Source organism: Geotrypetes seraphini, chromosome 18 (assembly GCF_902459505.1).
Source record: "Geotrypetes seraphini chromosome 18, aGeoSer1.1, whole genome shotgun sequence".
NCBI lineage: Eukaryota > Metazoa > Chordata > Amphibia > Gymnophiona > Dermophiidae > Geotrypetes > Geotrypetes seraphini.
Window position 1 is genome coordinate 29,746,685 of NC_047101.1, and position 21,722 is coordinate 29,768,406.

The window sequence follows — 21,722 nt, forward strand, 5'->3', positions numbered from 1 at the left end:
TATAAAGTAATAAGGGGGGATATAGGGAAAAATAGTTTAGATATATAAAAATATATGTTGGAGGAATGATAAAATGTTTATGCGAATGAAAAATGTGATGTAGGAGGATGTTCTTTGCAGTTGAATTCATAGTAAAACATTGTTTAATTGTGCTCAAAAACGTTATAAATTAATTGTGCTCAATCAAAACTCCTATAATTCTAAACAAAATCTATGAATAAGTCCTGTTTAAAAATTTATTTTGAAGGAATGATAAACATTTATTAGAAATAAAAAAAAAAAAAAAAAAAATTCGTGTCCTGTCCACTTCTAGGTACTTCCTATGAAATGTGTATTCTAAGGTATTTTGGTGCCGGAGCGAGACTCATTCGTGGCCAGTGGCGCCGGTTGGGACAGCGCTTCCGCTCACTTCCCGCGCTCGCACGCTCTGCCTTGCGCGAGAGCTCGCGCGGGCGCCTGCTCTCGCGAGACAGCCGAAGCTATAAATGGCCGCGCGGGGGGGCGTTCGCGCTCTTTCAGCGTGCCCCCCTCGCCGGTGTGTGACGTGCGCAGAGACGGAGCCGGGCCCAGTCATGGAGGACAGCATGGACGTGGAGAGCATGGCGCAGCTGAGGCCGCAGAATTTTCTCTTCGGTAACGTGGGCAGCGACCGCGGTGGGGGAGGGGAGGGAGGGAGGGGGGGGACGCTCGCGCTCTCGCCGGCCCTGCGCCCGCGCTCTGCCGTATAGGCCGCGGCCGCCCCCCCACGTGTCGGGCTTCCGAGGCTCTTTTGTAACGTGCCGTCGCGGACGGAGCCGTTACCTTCGCCAAAGCGCTCCGACGAGGCGTTGAGGTCGCTCGATTACGTCTTCCAACGCGTTTCTTGTGTCCTCTTAGGCTGTGAACTGAAGGCGGAGAAGAAGGAGTTCGAGTTCGCCATGGAAGACGACGAGAACGAGCATCAGCTCTCCCTCAGAACAGTAAGTGAGGCGAAGAAGAAAGGGGCTGGGCGGAGTGGCTCTTTCGCGGCCCTCATCTACTGTGGGACTGTGCAAGCCGCTAGCTCGGGGATCTCCAACTCGGAGCCTTTGCAGGGCCTCAGAAAAAAAAAAGAGTTCATGTCTTATTAAAGAAATGACAATTTTGCAGCAGGTAGAACTCTATTTAGTTGATAAATCTTTCCTTTTGTAGCTAAAGAGACATGATCAAGAAACGGCTTTATTTTAATGTCATATTAAAGAAATGACAATTTTGCAGGAGGTAAAACTCTTTCTAGTTGATAAATCTTTCTTTTTATAGCTAAAGAGACATGATAAAGAAACTGCTTTATTTTACTTTTGGGATTATGATAAACGGACCGAGGGCCTCAAAATAGTACCTGGTGGGCCTCGAGTTTGAGACTAGTGGGGAAAAAAAAATCCAAAACAGTTTGTACATCTTAAATGAACATAAGAAATGCCTGCACCGGATCAGATCTGGGGTCCATTCAGTCCGGTGATCTGCATACGCGGAGGTTCAGCCAGGCGTACCCTGGTGCATACCTTAGTCACTCGTATCCCTCAATGTGTCCTGCAAGAAGATGTGCATCCAATTTTCCCTTAAATCCTAGAATGGTAGTTTCCTCCACCATCTCTTTTGGGAGAGTTCCAGGCGTTCACCACTCGCTGTGTGAAGCAGAATTTTCTGACGTTTGTCCTGGCCATGTCCCCTCTCTGCTTCAGGCCATGACCTCTGGTCCGAGTCTGGGTCACATTCGCCAATGTGAATAAAGCTATTTCTTGCTCTCCATCCTTTTCCCCTGCTGGTGAGTGATCTTGTTCACTTGAGCTCTGCCATTTAATAGTCACCTAGTCTTACATTGAGTGCTTCTTTACTGCCTTTGATGGCCATATTTTAAAACCGGATTTATTGATTACTCTGACCACATATCCTTGGTAAGCTCTGCTCATTAATCAGAGGTGAGCAAACCTTGGGTTAGGGGAGCACTGTTATCCTTCCATCTCCTTCCAATGGAAGTGTTGCTGAAGGGGGGCCCAGGATAAATAACTGTCTGCAGGCCAAAGCTCTCTTCTAAGCATGCTGTTTTCAGGCTTATAAGTAACCCGTATTTGTGTTGAGATCTTATTATATATAATCTTTCTTTACCCTTACAGGTCAGTTTAGGTGTTGGGGCCAAAGATGAACTGCATGTTGTAGAAGCAGAAGGTCTTAATTATGAGGGAAAACATATCAAAGTCACACTCGCATCTTTGAAGGCATCTGTTCAGCCAACGGTAAGGACATATTTACAGTAACTGAAGACAGTATTAAAAAATCTGAACTTGCACTTCCATGTGATTGGAGGAGAGAATCAGCTTAGTGGTTAGAGCTACTGTCTCAGCACCCTGAGGGGGGGCGCCATCCCAGCCTGCTCCTTATGACTAAGCAGTCACATAACATTCCTCAGATACCAGAGTTAGATTGAGTCTGCTGGGACAGATAGGGAAAACACTTGAGTACCTGATTACTATTCAATGCATTGTAAACTGTTTTGGTTGAATCTTCATGAAAAGGCAGTTTAAAAAAATTTTTTATTAGAATTTATTATCTGCAGCTTCACGCCCTCTTCCCAAAGAAAATGCACTACTGCACATTGTTTTTTGATGGTCACTCTTGCAGTGGAGCATCCATGTTTCTGACCTCGTGGCTGCCACATGACTAAAGATCGAATGCTGCATTGTGTGTGAATTATCCAGTAGGCAGTGTACATACAGTCATGTGAGAAAATTGGTACACCCCAAGAAATATTCAGTTCTTAAGAAATGTTTACTTATCGATGTCAAATCTTTTTTTTTTTTTTAATCTCTGGAAAAGAAAGTGTACCATTTTTTTCTCCAAAAAAGTGGGTGAAAAAGCCTGTGTGTTTTATGAAGTGAATATAACTTTTAAAAATCCTAGTGGTGTATTTGCAGGAGCGAATTTTCCACGCGTCTGCCTTTCCTTTGCTGTACGGCTGCCTCCATTCCTTTTAAAACCATGTCTCCCTCCCCTGTACCGTTTTAAATCCCTCTCCTGCTGTACGGCTGCCTCCAATCTTGCGGATAGTGGCGCAGGGAACTTTTTGCCTCCAGTCTGGCCACGCGCTGCTTCCTCAATGGCTGCCGTCAGTTCTCGCAGGACTCGCGAAGAGGTGGCGCAGGGCCAGGCTAGAGGTGACTGCGCCGCTGTCTGCAAGGTTGGAGTAGGCAACCATACAGCGAAGGAGGAATTTATAACTGGGGGGAAGGACGATTTTAAAAGGGAGGTGGGACAGGGTGCAGAGCCTGGTGGAGAATTTGGTTCAGAATGGGTTGTTTTCATCCTCTAAATCTAGGATGCGTCTTATGGTCAGGTGCATGTAAGTGCGGGGGGGGGGGGAATATTGCAGGAAAACCCCCCAAACATTTTCTTTGATTTACTCATGAAACAAGATATCCACAAAAATGTGTATTCTAACTGAGGAATAAATTAGGCACTCCCATATATCCTCCCACTTAAATTGGTTCAAATCACACACAGGGGCATCACATCAGGTGTGCACATGATCAGAACAATATTACTCAGCATTTTGAAGGAGGTTTGCCCTCCTTAAACCTCAGACATTTAGAATGAACTCCATGGTGAGATACAAAAAGCTGTCTGAGGCCTTCAGAAAGAAGATTGCAGCAGCTTATAAGTCTGGTAAAAGGATTTAAAAAGATCTTGAAAGAAATTGATATTAGCCATTTCACAGTTTTAAAGACTGGACTTTAGGACTCTAATACTTCAGTACAGAATGTCCATCAAGAATTAAAGGTCATTAATTAAAGATAATACTAACCTAAGAAGGAAGATGGAGGCAATGGAAAATTTTTCTCGTAATAATAACCTCGTATTGATAAATTTCCCCAGGGTTCCTATGATAGCCCCCAGGGAAATGTTGAAACGCTATATGACGGAAGTATTGGAGCTTTCTGAAGAGTCATTACCACCATTTACGCAGGTCTATTATCTTCCAAATAAGACTCAGGACCAATAACAACAACAGAAATTGGGACTTGATTTAATGAATATATCTAATTTTGGAAATATCTGATAAAGAATTAGTGACCCCAGCTACTTTACTTTTGACAGTAGCTCTCGCACCAGACAAAAACTGGTTGCTGAGACTTTTCTTTAAAAATAAACAAAAATAATTTTTAGGTTGTAAAATTCAGATGTTCCCAGATTTGGCTAAGGATACGCAGAGAAGGAGAAGAGAATTTTTGTTAAGGAAACCTGGTGTTATATCCCTGGGGGCGACCTTTTAGTTGCGACATCCATGTAACTGTGTAATTAATTATCGTTCTCATAAATTTGTCTTCCTTGAGCCATCTCAACTGACAACCTTTCTCTCAACTGCATGTCTGGAGAAGGTAGAGTGCTTAGCTTAAGAAAGGGTGCTTTAATCTCATTCAACTAGTTATTGCTTTGTTAAATGTAATTACTTTGATTCGTCTATTACCCGTCTTGGATCAGTTTGAGGACTTGAGTTGAAATTTATGCTTATATTTGATATTCTTTATATATGTTTACATTTGTATTAATTTCTTGCTGAATTTCCTTTCTGTACAAGTTTATGCTTGATCATATTGAAAAATTCAATAAATATATAATCATAAAAAAAACCAAACCTGCCAACATGCCCAGGTCTGGCCATCCAAGCAAGTTGACGACCAGACCGCAAGATGCTAAAAAAAAAAATCCTAAAATATCATCACGGGACCTACAGCATGCTCTTGCTAATGTTAATATGAAAGTGCAAGCTTCTGTAATCAGAAAGAGACTGCACAAATTTAACTTTCATGGGAGGTGTGCATAGAGGAAACCTTTGCTTTCTAAGAAACATCAAGGCCAAACTGAAGTTTGCCAAAGAGAATGTAGACAAACCAGGAATTCTGGAATAGTGTTCTACATACAGATGAGTCTAAAATTAAATTGTGGACACCAAAAAAGGGGACGTGTTTGGTGTACACCAAATACAGTATTCCAGGAAATATACCTCATACCAACCGTGAAGCATGGAGGGGGTGAAGAACTTATGTGCAGGACAGAAGAGCGGGACTTGGGAGTGATTGTATGTGATGATCTCAAGGTAGCCAAACAGGTTGAAAAGATGACGGTGAAAGCTAAAGGATGCTAGGTTGCATAGGGAGTGGAATAGCCAGTAGGAAAAAGGAGGTATTGATGCACCTGTATAAGACTCTGGTGAGACCTCATTTAGAATATTGTGTACAATTCTTGAGGCCGCAGCTTAGAAAAGATATAAAAAGGATGGAGTCGGTCCAGAGGATGGCTACTAAAATGGTATGTTGCCTTCATCATAAGGTGTTTGTGGACAGACTTAAAGATCTTAAACTGTATACGTTGGAGGAAAGGCGGGAGAGGGGAGATATGATAGAGATGTTTAAATACCTACATAATGTAAATGCGCATGAGTCAAGTCTTTCATTTGAAAGGAAACTGCAATGAGAGGGCATAGGATGAAATTAAGAGGTGATAGGTTCCGGAGTAATCTAAGGAAATACAGAAAGGATGGTAGATGCATGGAACAGTCTCCCAAAAGAGGTGTCTGAAACAGAGACTGTGTCTGAATGTAAAAGAGCCTGGGATAGGCATATGGGATCTTTTGGAGAGAGAGAGAGAATGGTTACTGCGGATGGGCAGACTAGATGGGCCATTTGGCCTTTATCTGCCATCATGTTTCTGTTTCTATGGTTTGGGGATGCTTTGCTGCAGCAGGAGCTAGTCAGCTCACCATCATAGAATCCACCATGAATTCTACTGTATATCAGAGGGTGCTTGAGGAACATGTGAGACCATCTAAGAAAAAGCCGAAGCGGAACTAGACCTTGCAACACGACAGTGAAACAAAACATACCAGTAAATTCACCAAGGGCTGGCTGAAAATTAAGAAATGGAGAGCTGGAGTGGCTGAGTCAGCCCTGATCTTAATCCTATTGAGATGCTGTGGGGTGATTTGAAAATAATAACAGTTTATATACCACAGGACTGTGAAGTTCTATGCGGTGTACAATGATTAAAAAATGTTAGATTGAATAGTACTAAGAGTTAAAGTTTAGCGGTCAGTTATTGTGGGGAAAGAATGTGCAGTACAGCTGCCTACGTACTTTAGGAACAGATATGTTTTTAGGTGTTTCCTAAATTCCCCACAAGTTTTTGCAAGAGTAATTTTTTCAGATCTGTACCCCATAGTGCTGCCTGATATGAGAAGAGATGTTGATGATGTCTTTTAAATTTACATCCTCTTAACCGTTGGGGAAACAAAATTCAAGTTTGAGCTTTTCATATATTCATTGGTTGAGAAAGAGAAGAGGTCAGTGTTATATCTGGGGGCTAGGCCAAAAAGTACCTTAAAGCAGAAACATCCAAACTTAAACTTCACACGTGCATCCATCGGCAGCCAATGCAGGAGTCGGTAGGAAGTAATTACATGATTGAACTTCAGCCCAAAAATCAGCCTAACTGCCACATTTTGTACCAGTTGTAATCGTTGCAAGTTCTTCTGGGAAATTGACAGATAGACCAGTTTAAGGGATTGTACCATAATTCTGAATGAAAAGGGCTGTACATTCAAGATACCCCCCCAAACATCTCACAGCTGTAAGAATTCTGCATTGATGAGTGGGCCAAACTTTCCTCAGATCAATGTCAGAGATTGGTAGATGGCTATAAGAAGCGTCTCACTGCAGTTATTTCAGCCAAAGGGGGTAGTTATTAATGTGTAGGGTGTCCTAATTTATTCCTCATGAGATAAATAAAAAAAAGATTTGACATCGATATGTGAATATTTCTTAAGAAAGAACTGAATATTTCATGGGATGTCCTCATTTTTTCACATGACTGTTGCATTTCATTAGCTCTGTTCTGGTTATCGTGTAATTTGACAATTGCCTTTAATTTTTGATTCACCCAAGGCAGGAATATTCATTCTTTAGCATCTCTCCAGACTGGTACAGTTCACTGAAGGGTAATAGCTCACCATAGAGTATGACACATACATAGAGTATGACGGCAGAAAAGGGCTGACGGCCCAACAAGTCTGTCCACTCAACCCTCCCCCTAAGCATTTCCCCAGAGTGAACTCAATATGTTTATCCCATCATCTCTTGAAGTCGAGCACATTGCTGGCTTTGACTACCCGACGTGGAAGACCATTCCAACGATCAACCACTCTTTCGGTGAAGAAGTACTTCCTGATGTCGCCATGAAGTCTCCCACCCTTGAGTTTGAGTGGATGCCCTCTTGTTGCTGTGGGACCTGAAAGGAAAAAGATATCTTCTTCCATCTCAGCACGGCCTGTAAGATATTTGAACATCTATCATGTCTACCCTCTCTCTGTGTTCCTCGAGAATATAACTGCAGCCTGCTTAGGCGTTCTTGATATGGGAAATCCTTGACCAGCAAGTGGAGACTGAGACAAAACTTTGACTGTAATACTAATAGCTGTGGTTCCCTCTAGTCCAGGGGTGTCAAACTCAATCACATAAGGGGCCGAAATCTAAAACATAGGTTAAGTCTTGGGCCAAATTATTTATTAAGATACTTAGGGGTCCTTTTATTAAGGTACGCTAACTGATTTAGGCGCACCTTAATAAAAGGACCCCTTAGTCTCAGTAGAAGAATATGGTTACAACTTCTCCAACCCCACGCCGGCTCTGTGATGTAAACAAAATTTTAGGACCTAGTTCACGCTTGATAGGATGCACATTTCAAATCTAACATTGTAATCACAAAACAGAAAATAAAATTATTTTTTTCTACCTTTAGTTGTCTGGTCATTATTCAAATTTTTAAAAAAAGAGCAAAGCGTAAGATGTAAAAGGAATCACGCTGTCATGGAAATTGGGACTACCTTTACCTTGAAGTAACAGAAAACTATTGATCTACTTATATAATGGATATTACATATTCAAATGTAAGGCACAGAATTAAAGGTACAGCCTTTAGCCAATTAACTACAACAAGCTATTTAGTACCAATTACAACAGTTGTAACGGTTTCCTTAGCCCACTCATGATCCCTCATCTGTTGTGATGTTTCCTGACACCTATCCTCACCTCATCCAGGTCTACATAGGGCCCCGCACCCTCTGGGAACATTTCATCCACTGCCGGCTTCATGGCACATGCAGCTTTGGCCAAAATAAGAACACCGAGCTCCAGTGCTCATTGAGCTGCAGACACCATGCTCTCTTCAGGTCAGATGACCTCACACAAGCAAACGCTCCCAGAGTGAAGGCGCAGGGCAAGAAAAACAGAAAGCCTCTGCAGGTTACTTTAATGTCCGAATCTTCCTCCTGAGTTCCCAGATGCTCATGAAGAGCAACGGCAGCTGTGATTACGCTGGCGGCAGGCAGGGTGCAGGCAGCTGGGAGAACTAGGAAGCCTGGAGGGATGGAACAGCGGGCCAAATCGTTGCAACAGCAGGAATTTTCTGGCGGGCCAAATTTTATTACTCTGCGGGCCAGAGTTTAACATGTCTGTTCTAGTCTAACCAGTCTGTTTTCAGTCTCAGCAGGTGTGGTAAGCTGTTCTTGTCTTCCCTGAAAATGGTTAGTGTAGGCCTGTTGGAAATTATTTAGTGGCCATCTTGTCTCTAGTGCTGGATTGAACTTAGGGGGACCCTTTTGGCGGTCCATCTGATCTTGGGGGTGTCACACTGGACGGGTCATGAGTTAAGTCCCTTTTACCATTTCCTCCACCTCCCCAAAATTTTTCTAGAGGTGTCTCAGCTATAAGCCATGCCACTGATACATGCAAGGCATATGGTCTAGAAAGTCAGTGAAGTGTATTGTGATAGGAAAAAAAAAATCAAAGCAGCTCCTGATTGGTGAGGCCCGACTTTAGTACAAGAGGAGGCGGTTGGAGCATACCAAGAGTGATTTCCTTCACTTGCCGGTGCTCCTCTCCTGGCTCCCCTGCAAAAAACTGAACCCCCGCGAATGTCAGGGGAGTACTGTATTACCCAAACCCACTTTGCCCATATCTGGAAGAGTGCATAACTAAAGTTTTAAGGAGGAAATAGTGCATAACTAAGGGTGAAGGAGACTGAAGAAGAAACTGCTCTAAGAGCAGTTGGTGTATAACTGTAAGGAAAGTTGTGTAATAAGTCCTGCAGTTACCTGTTGGCAAATACCTAAAATCTTTTTATTTCAGGTTTCTTTAGGTGGCTTTGAGATTACCCCACCAGTAGTTCTGCGGCTAAAATCCGGTTCAGGACCTGTGTACATAAGTGGACAACATTTAGTAGGCAAGTACTTGGTGCCAAGTCATTTTATTAGTGAACCAGGCAAGGCTGTAAACAATATTCTGTTAAAACATGGTTTGCTCACTCCTTGCGTCAAGCTTGTGATATACAGTATAAATACATGTTGTAAGCTGTGAGTCAAAGCAATAGATTTTGTTGTCTCAAGGTGAATTTTAGTTGGGCAAGCTGCTTTTGCAGTGAGTGGCCTCAAACAATACCCCCCCCCCCCCCCACTGGCCAGAAAACACAAATGGATTACATTGCTGCTAAGCACCCACAAACTCAAGTATGGTCAGTTACTGTAAACTTAAATTAATTAAGTGGTGCTTCTTAATGAATGTTGAGAAAAGGATCTTGGTTGAAATCTTTAAGAATACTTTAAAAATTGGGGAATTTTTGAAATTCTTAAGCTGATGAGTTTATTCTTTAGTGCATAAAAACTAAATCTTAAAAGGCTGAGTAATGGAGTTTACACCCAAAAAAAGAAAAATTCAATTCCAACATGGTTGTTCCATGTTTCAGTTTTTAAGCACAAAAATATAAAGAGGTCCCAGCTTGGTAGGCTAGATTTTGTGAAACAGGCTTTATATTTTAAGTGTACCATTGGCAGTGGTTTAATTCTGCTCAGTGTTGGGAGGTCCAGTCAACAAAGGGTTCTAGCAGCCTAGCACTATATGGATGGAGGCAAAGCATGACACACTACCTATTCCTTCCCTTCAGAACAATTCTAATGAGTGGGTGTATGACCCAGCAGATGAGACTGAGCTACAGAATCTTATACGGTCCTGTTAAACCCTTTTGTATTGGCCCAGTCTCCTGTTTTACAGTGCAGTTCTACATCATTGAAATCTGCAGCATGCTCCTGTATGGCTATCTGTTTCCTGTGTCCTTTTAGCAATAGTCTTGTTACTCTTTGTTTTGGCTGCACTGTAATTTACTCACCAGCTCCAGGGTTGGCATCTTGCCTCTACAACCTGCTGGGTTTCAGAATGGTGCAAATTCAGTGAACATAAGCAGTGCCTCTGCTGGGTCAGACCAGAGGTCCATCATGTCCAGCAGTCTGCTTGTGCGGCGGCCCATCAGGTCCAGGCCTGCATATTAATCCTCTTATCTATACTCTTCAATCCCCTTTTCCTTCAGGAAAACATCTAATCCTTTCTTGAAACCCAATACCATACTCTGTCCTACCATGCCCTCTGGAAGCGCATTCCAGGTGTCCACCACCCTCTGGGTGAAGAACTTCCTAGCATTGGTTCTGAATCTGTCTCTTAATTTATCCGAATGCCCTCGTTCTTGTAGTCTTCGAAAGTTTGAAGAATCTGTCCCTCTCCACTTTCTCTATGCCCTTCATGATCTTGTAAGTCTCTATCATGTCCCCTCTAAGCCTCTGCTTTTCCAGGGAAAAGAGCCCCAGTTTCTCCAATCTTTCAGCATATGAAAGGTTTTCCATACCTATTATCAATCTCGTTGCTCTTTAATGAACCCTCTCGAGTACCCTTCTTAAGGTATGGCAACCAATATTGGACGCAGTACTCCAGATGTGGGGGCACCATCACCCAATACAACGGCAGAATAACTTTCGTGAATGCTCTTAGCACACCTATGCAACAGCCATCCTAACACATGACTTCATGCTCTTCCATCTTGTGAGTATTGGACAAGATGTTGTCATACACAGGTGCAACTTGCATGATGTCCGCTTGTGTGGTGTTTGTGTTTTCCACAGATGTGACTTTAGATGCAGCAGCTGTAGATGCCTTCACTTATAAGGGCTGTGAAGATTATGGGGGAGAGGGTCTTTGAGCTGGTGGTTGATTAGGAGGTGGGACGTGGTTACTCTCTGCTGGCTCATCTGATCAAAGTCAATAGGATCTGGATATATTTATCTTATTTCCTCAATCCTCTTTATTTTCATAGGAATCCTCAGCCCCACCACTCCACCGCTATATTATCTTATAACAGCGGGAAGGATTACGTGGTGCCTCATTGGCTGTCCATTCCAATATTTAGAAGGTATCGTTTGTGCAAGTTTAATCCAATAAGAATAAATAGAAAATAAATATCTTATATATAAATATAAAGTGCTTCAGTACTTAGCTCCATTTCAGCCAAAACCTGGGGAGTCTGGCCCGACATGTTTCGCTCACAAAGAGCTGTATCAAGGATCTCCATAAACAATAAAGAGAAGAAAGTTGTAACCAAACACTTTTGCTCAACTAACCCCTCTGTTAAACTCAACCTCAATTGTTTCCTTTAATAACCATCTTATAAATTAGACTCACTGAGGTCGCTGCTGTCATCCGAATGCACTTCACGTTAGGTGTATGAGAAAGATGGTGGCGGCGTTTTTCCCCGGGTTTAAATCCTCCCACCATGCTTAATTGATGTGCATGCCCTCTGTCTCATTCACTCGAAACTCATCCAATCAGTCACCCATTCAATCTCGCTATTCAAACCCATAGGTTCCACTGTATCAAGGGTGAAAATATATCGTTGTTCACTCTCATTCAATTTTTTCTGATCTTTCCATCCATCCCACCCAATCACAGTGACACGTCATCGTATCTCCTCAACTGTATGGTTGTATGTACGCCAGTGGTCTACTAAGGGGGCTTGAGCTACTTTATTAATGATACGTGACTTATGCTCCGTTAATCTTATCCGTATCTTCCTGTTTGTGTGACCTATATAAATAAGGTCGCAAGGACAAACTATCGCGTAGATCACATCCTGCGTATTGCAGTCAGTGGGTGTTCTAGACTTCAAAATAATCTCTCTACCTGGAACGTTCCACAAATCACCTTCAATAGTAGACGGGCACCACTGGGATTTACCGCAACCCTCTCCCTTTCTTTATCTAACCCCATACTTCTGAGAGTTACATTTCACTCCCCTAGAGTATGCAATCATCAGAAACTCTTGAAGAGGTTTATGTATTTGTACGATAAACCAATATTTCCTCAAAAGATCCACCATCAGTTTTGCCGCTCTGGAATATGGCAAAACACATGTCAAACATTCACTTGTAGTATTCTGAGATGGCCCTGGTTCCAGTTTAAGGTCGCCTGCATCTGTTTTAAAGTTTTTTACGGTCTAACCCCTAAATACATCACTGACCTATTCTCCTCAGCCAACAAACTCAAGAGAAGCTCCCACTCGCACTTCGTTTCTCCCCCGGTTAGAGGATGCAAACTAAAAAAACACCATGAGCATCTTCTCTCACATCAGGCTGCTCTATGGGGTAAAGACCTAGAACAACTCCTATTGCCCACCACTTATGAGGTATTCAGGAAACGCCTCAAAACCCACCTATTTCTGAAATACCTATACAGCTGACCCACTTCCCTCTCTTGCCCTTTCTCCCCATTGTTCCCACATCCCTTAAATTAATTCAACTTGTACGTCAACTCAACTTGTATTCCACTAATCTTTTGTAACCCACATAGAACTTAACGGTATTGCGGTATATAAACTGTTATTATTATTATTATTATTCCCTTTGGGCAAATCTTGCTCTCAGGTGTGCCTGTCTGAACGATCTTTCAGGATATCCTCTCTTCCTTAACCTATCCGCTAAGAGAGTAGCTTGGATCTTATATTCTTCCAAAGAGGAGCATATCCTACGGATCCGCAAAAATTAACCCACAGGTAAATTAAACCGTAACTTAAAAGGGTGAAAGCTATCAAAATAAAGTATTGTATTACGGGCTTTCTATAAAGTGAGGTGTGAATTTTACCCTCCTGTATTGAGATAGTAATATCTAGAATTCAATTCGTGTCTGGTGGCATGTCATAGTAAATTTAATGTTAGAATCAACAGAATTAAAATATTGAAAAAATTGGTCCAACTGTTCCCTGGTATCCTGCCAAATTACAAAAATATCATCTAAAAACCGGCCCCAAAAAATAATCCCGCAGTTACAAGATAGTACAGCGGTGGAGTGGTGGGGCTGAGGCTTCCTATGAAAATAAGGAGGATTGAGGAAATAAGATAAATATATCCAGATCCTATTGACTTTGATTGTAGACTAAATACACGGAGGCTGGATGAATATACAGTGAATGATTGTTGCCATTGATTGTTAGGCTCATCTGATCAGGCAGCTTCTATATGGAATTCTTCTTCCACTTTCTCTTTAGACAAGAAGCTAGTTATGCTATATTTAAAAAATTTAACTTTTCTATTCAGGAAATTTTATATTGAGTATGGTAATTTTCGATAGTAGATTTTATAGAATTTTTGAAGGTGGTTCAGCCTTTTTTGTTAGCTGCTTTAAACTCAAGTTGGTATAATGTTCATAGATTTCTTTTAATGTAAGATTTATTCCTAGTTTTCCTTATTTTTTTGTAATTATGATTTATAAAATTCATAAATGCAAAAACAGACTATTTACCGTATTTTCACGCATATAACGCGCGCGTTATACGCGTTTTTACCTACCGCGCATACCCCTCGCGCGTTATATGCGTGAGCGCGGTATACAAAAGTTTTTAAACATAGTTCCCACCCCGTCCGACGCCCGATTCACCCCCCCAGCAGGACCGCTCGCACACCCACCCCGAACGACCGCTCGCACGCGCTCCCACCCGCACCCGCATCCACGATCGGAGCAAGAGGGAGCCCAAGCCCTCTTGCCAGGCCGACTCCCCGACGTCCGATACATCCCCCCCCCCCCCCCCCGGCAGGACCACTCGCACCCCCACCCCGAAGGACCGCCGACTTCCCGACAATATCGGGCCAGAAGGGAGCCCAAACCCTCCTGGCCACGGCGACCCCCTAACCCCACCCCGCACTACATTACGGGCAGGAGAGATCCCAGGCCCTCCTGCCCTCGACGCAAACACCCCTCCCCCCAACGACCGCCCCCCCAAGAACCTCCGACCGCCCCCCCAGCCGACCCGCGACCCCCCTGGCAACCCCCCACCCCCCTTCCCCGTACCTTTGGTAGTTGGCCGGACAGACGGGAGCCAAACCCGCCTGTCCGGCAGGCAGCCAACGAAGGAATGAGGCCGGATTGGCCCATCCGTCCTAAAGCTCCGCCTACTGGTGGGGCCTAAGGCGCGTGGGCCAATCAGAATAGGCCCTGGAGCCTTAGGTCCCACCTGGGGGCGCGGCCTGAGGCACATGGGCCCAACCCGACCATGTGCCTCAGGCCGCGCCCCCAGGTGGGACCTAAGGCTCCAGGGCCTATTCTGATTGGCCCACGCGCCTTAGGCCCCACCAGTAGGCGGAGCTTTAGGACGGATGGGCCAATCCGGCCTCATTCCTTCGTTGGCTGCCTGCCGGACAGGCGGGTTTGGCTCCCGTCTGTCCGGCCAACTACCAAAGGTACGGGGAAGGGGGGTGGGGGGGTCGTGGGGGTCGGCCAGGGGGGTCGCGGGTCGGCTGGGGGGGCGGTCGTTAGGGGGGGAGGGGGGTTTGCGTCGAGGGCAGGAGGGCCTGGGATCCCTCCTGCCCGTAATGTAGTGCGGGGTGGGGTTAGGGGGTCGCCGTGGCCAGGAGGGTTTGGGCTCCCTTCTGGCCCAACTACACAAAGGTACGGGGAAGGCGGGTGGGGGTGTCGTGGGGGTCGGCCAGGGGGGTCGCGGGTCGGCTGGGGGACGGGCGGAGGTTCTTGGGGGGGGCGGTCGTTGGGGGGAGGGGGTTTGCGTCGAGGGCAGGAGGGCCTGGGATCCCTCCTGCCCGTAATGTAGTGCGGGGTGGGGTTAGGGGGTCGCCGTGGCCAGGAGGGTTTGGGCTCCCTCCTGGCCCGATATTGTTGGGGAGTCGGCAGTCCTTCGGGGTGGGGGTGCGAGTGGTCCTGCCGGGGGGGGGATGTATCGGACGTTGGGGGGGGGGGCATCAGGCTTTCAGGATGGGGACAGACCTTCAAGGGGGGACAGGACTTCAAGGGGGGACAGTGCACGGAAAGTCAGGGGGGGTGAACGGAGAGTCGGGACAGCGCACGGAAAGTCAGGGCAGTGCACGGAAGTCAGGGGGGGTGAACGGAGAGTCGGGACAGCGCACGGAAAGTCAGGGCGGGCGAAAGGAGCGTCGGGCATCATGCGCGGTATACCCGTGAGCGCGGTATACAAAAGTTTTTGTACATATCATCGTGATTTCTGCGCGCTATACCCGTGTGCGCGTTTTACACGGGTGCGCGTTATTTGCGTGAAAATACGGTAGCTGCCACCAACCTGTTGGCACTGAGCTGGTTGGGGGGGGGGGAATTGTAGCCTACTGGCATCAACTTGGTTACTAACAGTCTGCAGTATAATCATTACTATCCAGTCTGCTCAGTTATACCTCCTACAGAATGTTAGACTCCAGCCACACTTGAGTCCTTGCTATAGGAGGTTTTCGTTTATCTGTGATGCTTTTTCATGAAGAAATGTGAAGTGTTACACCTGGTTATCCCCTGAATTCTCACACAACCTCATTTTGAGAGCATCTTCTCTGAAAGCTAGTTTTATACTTGATTCATGAAATAACATGCCTATATCTTGCCTGGATACCTTAGAAATAGAAGCTATATTTTTATAATGGCTGCCCTACTAATAATAGAGATGTGATGGGTGTTGTATTCATTAAGTTCTTTGCTTTGTTAGCATTAGAAGAAGATCTAGAGTCATCTGAGGATGAAGAGGAGAAGGATGATGTGAAAACTCCTAAATCTGCAGCAAAAAGAGCAGCTGCTGGTCTAGCTGCAAAATCGCCACTGGTAAGGGTTTCATGAGTTTTGATTACCTCTTGACATGTTCTGCAATCCATGACATTCTTTCAGATCAAGCTCTCTTTTGTGTTATAATCAGGTTTTTTCTGTAGCAACTCTCCAGACCAGCATAGGCTAATCTTACAAGCTGGTTATATCTCATGACCAGAAGGTGGAGACTGAGACATATCATGTGACTCCTTCCTAATTAACTCAGTCTTCTGTCTCCAGCAGGTGTGGTGAGCTGTACCCATCTCCCTTGGTAGGGCTGTTGGAATTTGTTTAGGACTTTATGTCCCTTTTTGTTGCCAGACTGAGCTTGGGTGGACCCTGTTTGGGAGTCCGTCTGACCTCGGGGGTGTCAAAACCAGTAGGTCGAGAGCTGGGTCCCTCCCCCGCCCTTTCCTCCACCTCCCCAACATTTTTCTACAGGTGTCTCAACAGTAAGCCTTACCCCCCTGGTGGTAAGGCATACTGTTTAGAGAGCCAATTGGAATCTGTTCTGTTAAAAATTCTGGGGTAGTGCCGGTTTGAAGGGTTGCTTTCCCTTTAAATATGCTGTAAATTACTGTGTTTTTTTTTTTTTTCAACTAACCGGCACTTCTAGCGAGGTCACGTATGGAGCAATTGAGCACTTCTCGGGGAAAGAGTTGCTCAGTTTGGTTCAGAAGCGAGGCACTCGTGGCCGGCCTGAAAATATATGTTCGGGCCGGTGCAGTGGAGGAGCCTCATCTGCAGCCAGGGCTCCCCACCGCTAGTGCCTTGCGAGCTGGCAGCGGTTTGCAGGGAACCCCGGTCTTCCCCTGCTGCCCATGGAGGGATTTCCTATCAGTTTTCTTTCACGGCTGATGCTGGCTTTTGCCTGCTTTAGTGACAGTTCAAGCTTCCCAGCCGATACAAAGAAGAATTTGATTTAAAAAAATCTGAATTGAAAAAAAAAAAATCACCTTGGATTTAAAACTGGAGAAAATATTTCTTCATTTAACTTTGCCAAACAATGTGGTAAAAACATTTAGCTTAGGGTTTTAAAAAGGTTTGGATAATTTCCTAAAACAAAAGCCCATAAGCCATTATTAAGATGGACTTGAGGAAATCCATTTCTTATTCCTAGGTTAAGTAGCATAAAATCTGTTTTCTTTAGCACTCTCCAGACCAGTAGAGGTTAACTTTACGATTGGGTATATATCTAATCATGACCAGCAGGTGGAGACTGAAAACAAAACTTTGGGACAGTATATCCTAGCCCCTCCTCTCTATTTCCCTCAGTCTTCTTTCAGTCTCCAGCAGGTGTTGAGTGATCTGTACCCATCTCCCTTGGTAGGGCTGTTGGAATTTGTTTAGGGGTTTTTTGTCCCTGTTTGTAGCCGGACGGAGCTTGGACGGACTCTGTTTGGGGGTTCGTCCGACCTCGGGGGTGTCAAACCCGGCGGGTCACGAGCGGGGTCCCTCCCCCCACTTCCTCCACCTCCCCACATTTTTTTAGAGGAGCCTCAGCAGTAAGCCTTGCCCCCTAAATCAAGCAAGGCATATTGCTTCGAGAGCCTGTGGAGTCTGTTCTGTAAAAAAAAAAAAAAAAAAAAAAAAAAATCCTGAGGTAGTGCTGGTCTGGAGGGTTGTTTCCCTTTAAGAAAACTGTATTTTACTGTATTTTTTCATGTAACCAGCACTTTTTTATAGCTAGGTCGCGTATGGAGCAATTGTGCCCTTCTCCGGGGGAGTAGGCCACAATTTTAGTCCAGCCGCGAGGCACTCGCGGCCGGCCTGAACTCGGCGGTTTGGGTCGGTGAGGTGGTGGAGCTCCGTCGGCAGCGGCTGCAGGCGCCCAGAGCTCCCCGCCGATGGTGCCTCGCGAGTCGGCTTGGAGCAGTGGGGAAGCCCGGTCTTCCACAACCGCCCACGGAGGGATTCCCCGAAGGATTCCCTCTCAGCTGATTTTTTGACAGCTGATGCCGGCTTGCCTGCTTTAGCGGCTGAGACTATTCAGGTTTCTCAGCCGCTTCAGGCTATGGAGGGAGCTTTTTTGGCGGGAAAACCGCCATCTTCTCTGTCTGGCCCCTCCATTTTGTCTTCCACCTCAGGTGACCTTCCCCCTGTTTTGGCTAAGCAGGGGCAGGTTTCTGCTGGGTCCCCTGCTGTGGCAGGGAGTCCCTTGGGACCCTCGGGGGGTTTTTCCTCTGATTTTTTCTTTTCATTATGCAAAGCCTATTTTCAGGCGGCTGGGGGTCCCGGTTGCGCCCAGGGGGTCTCGGGGGGTGGGGTTTCCTCCGCGCTCCCTGCGGCTTTGCCTCTCTCGTCTGACGTGACGTCCCCTCCGCCGCCTCTCTTGTCCAAGCGTCCGCGGGTGTCGTGGGACGAGGATTTGTGGTCGGAGGAACGTGTCGGTCTGGAGGAGGACCTGGACCCTTCTGAGGAATTCCAGGACCCTCTGGAGGGGACGGAAGCTGGCGGCGGGTTGTCGGGTTTCCCGTTCTCCAGTGACGAGGCGTCCGTGGTGCGCCTTTTTCAGAGAGATGAGCTGCCTGACCTTATTCAACAGGTTTCTTCGGCTTTGCGTTTTGAGGACGCGCCGCCGGAGACTCCGCGTGTGGGGGACCCTCTGTTACGAGGGATCCGTTCCGTTTCCCGCTCTTTTCCTATGCATCAGGATATTCGGGATATTATTCTTGAGCAGTGGAAAAAGCCGGAGACGCCGTTTCGGCTGGCGCACAGCATGGCTCGCCTGTATCCCATTCCTGAAGGGGATCGGGCTACGTTAGCTTCGCCAGTCGTGGATGCGGTGGTCTCGGCTATTTCCAAGCGGCATACCGTGCCTGTTGAGGGCGGTTCTGCCTTGCGGGACTCTGAGGAGCGCAAATTGGAGACCATCCTTAAGCAAAATTTTCAAGTCTCTGCCTTTGGGGTCCAGGCGGCTATTTGTGGGGGACTGGTCGCTCGCGCCGTGTTTCGGTGGGCGGAGCGGGTCTTGGATCGAGAGTCTGACGACTGGTCTCTGGTGGATCAGGAGGTAGCGAAGATTGAGATGGCTGCCTCATTCCTCTCGGATGCTCTGTATGACTTGGTGCGGATCTCGGCTAAGTCCATGGCTTTTGGCGTGGCCGCAAGGCGTGTGTTGTGGCTGCGCGCTTGGGCGGCGGATGCTGCGTCCAAAGCTAAGCTTACTAAATTTCCCTTTCGGGGGTCGTTTTTATTTGGAGAGGACTTGGATAAGTTGATTCAGACTCTGTCGGACTCGAAAGTTCCCCGTTTGCCGGAGGACCGTGCCCGCCCGGCGTCTCGGGGTGGTGCGGCCCGGGGGCGTTTGCGGGAATTTCGCAAGTATCGCCCTGGGCGTGGGGCTGCTTCTTTCCAGTCTCCGGGGTTTTCCCGGGGTCGGTTCTTCCAGCGCATGCAGCCCTTTCGGGGGGCCCGTCGGGGGGCAGGGAATCCCTCCGCCGGTTCCCCCGCTTCCCGTCCTGCACAATGACGCCTTGCCGGCGCCCCCCTTGGTTCCGGTGGGGGCCCGGCTGCGCGACTTTTTTCCCAAATGGGCCGAGATCACGTCCGATCAGTGGGTCCTGGAGGTGGTGCGGGACGGTTATGCCCTGGAGTTCGCCCGCTCTCTGCCGGATTTTTTCCTCGCTTCTCCGTGTCAGACTCCTGGGAAGACGCTGGCGTTTCGCCAGACCCTTCAGCGCTTGCTAGATCTCAGGGCAGTAGTTCCAGTGCCCCCCCCGGAGTGGGGCACGGGCAGGTACTCCATTTACTTTGTGGTGCCCAAGAAGGAGGGGACTTTTCGGCCCATCCTCGATTTGAAAGGGGTCAACAGGGCTCTCAAGGTTCCCTCTTTCCGTATGGAAACGCTGCGGTCGGTCATTCTGGCGGTTCAGCCGGGGGAGTTTCTCACTTCTCTCGATCTGACGGAGGCCTACTTGCATGTTCCTATTCGGACCTCTCATCAGCGTTTCCTGCGCTTTGCGATCTTGGGTCGGCACTATCAGTTCTGTGCGCTTCCCTTTGGGCTGGCCACGGCTCCCCGGACGTTCACCAAGGTGATGGTGGTCGTCGCGGCAGCCTTGCGGTCGGAGGGCATCCTGGTACTCCCTTACCTGGACGACTGGTTAATTCGGGCCAAGTCGTTGCAGGAAAGCTCCCGGGTTACGGCTCGGGTGGTGGAGTTTCTCCGGTCGCTGGGCTGGGTGGTCAACCTTTCCAAGAGTCGGTTGGTTCCGGCTCAGCGTCTGGAGTACCTCGGGGTGCTGTTCGACACCTCCTTGGGGAAGGTCTTCCTCCCAGAGGCCCGGGTGAGCAAATTGCAGTCTCAGATTCGCCTGCTTTTGGCGTCCCGGTGTCCTCGGGCGCGAGATTTCCTCCAGGTCCTGGGGTCGATGGCGGCGTCCCTGGACGTGGTGAGGTGGGCGCGGGCCCCCATGCGTCCTCTCCAGTATGCTCTGCTCCGGAGGTGGTCTCCCCAGAGGCACGGGATGGATGTTCCGGTTCCCCTGCGAGGCTTGGCGCGCTGCAGTCTGCGTTGGTGGCTCCGGACCCCTCACCTAGTTCAGGGGGTGGGTCTGGATCTTCCGCAGTGGACGGTGCTCATTACGGATGCGAGTCTCCTGGGTTGGGGGGCCCAGTGTCTGGGTCACTCAGCTCAGGGAACCTGGTCCACGGAGGAGGCCTCCTGGTCGATCAACGTGTTGGAGACCAGGGCGGTCCGGCTGGCGCTGTTGGTTTTCCACTCCCTTTTGTTGGGCAAGTCGGTCAGAGTCCTGTCGGACAATGCCACGGCGGTGGCTTATGTCAATCGTCAGGGGGGCACCAAGAGCACTCTGGTGGCGCAGGAGGCGGCTCGGCTCATGGTTTGGGCGGAGTCGCATCTTCTGGACCTCTCGGCCTCTCACATTGCCGGGGTAGAAAACGTTCAGGCGGACTTCCTCAGTCGTCACTTCTTGGATCCGGGAGAGTGGTGTCTCGGCGCCGAGGCGTTTCAGTTGCTAGTGCGTGCTTGGGGGCAGCCCCTGATGGATCTGATGGCTACAAGTGGCAACGCCAAAGTACCCCGCTTCTTCAGTCGTCGCAGGGACGGTCTGGCCGAGGGTCTGGATGCTCTGGTCCAACCGTGGCCAACGGAGGGGCTGTTGTATGTGTTCCCTCCTTGGCCATTAGTGGGCAGAGTACTGCTTCGCATTGTTCGCCATCCGGGGCTGGTGGTCTTGGTGGCTCCGGATTGGCCTCGTCGTCCGTGGTATGCGGATCTGGTGAGGCATCTGGTGGCGGATCCTCTTCCTCTGCCTCTCGAGTGCGATCTTCTGACGCAGGGTCCCATTCCCATGTTCGACCCGTCTCCCTTTTGTCTTACGGCTTGGCTCTTGAAAGGGGCCGCCTGAGTAAGAAGGGATATTCCGACAAGGTGATCTCTACACTTTTGGGGTCCCGGAGGCTTTCTACCTCTCGGGCTTATGTACGGGTTTGGCGTCTTTTTGAGGAATGGTGCCGAGCGCGGGGAGTGGTCTCCTTTCGCGCTTCTCTGCCTAACATTCTAGAGTTTTTGCAGGATGGCCTGGATAGGGGCCTGGCCTGGTCTTCTCTTCGGGTTCATCTGGCGGCCCTGTCGGCTTTTCGGGGGCTGGTGACAGGTCAGCGTTGGTCAGCCATTCCTGATGTGATTCGCTTTCTTAGGGCGGCCAAGTTGATCAGGCCTCCCATAAGGCCCTCGATTCCCTCTTGGGATCTCAATCTGGTTCTCTCTGTTCTAGTGCGCCCTCCTTT

The 21,722-nt window shown here is 47.6% G+C and overlaps 1 protein-coding gene across 1 annotated transcript in view; it reads left to right on the top strand.

Annotated features, from left to right (window-relative positions):
* Positions 1-469: 469 nt before the first annotated feature.
* NPM1 (nucleophosmin 1) overlaps positions 470-21,722 on the top strand; it is a 126,030-nt gene continuing 104,777 nt past the window's right edge. The window contains exons 1-5 of the mRNA XM_033927466.1: positions 470-633; positions 877-959; positions 2,133-2,252; positions 9,195-9,288; positions 15,874-15,986. Of these exons, the coding sequence (XP_033783357.1) occupies positions 486-633; positions 877-959; positions 2,133-2,252; positions 9,195-9,288; positions 15,874-15,986 (558 nt within the window). The 5' untranslated portion in view covers positions 470-485. The remainder of the gene's footprint in view (positions 634-876; positions 960-2,132; positions 2,253-9,194; positions 9,289-15,873; positions 15,987-21,722) is intronic.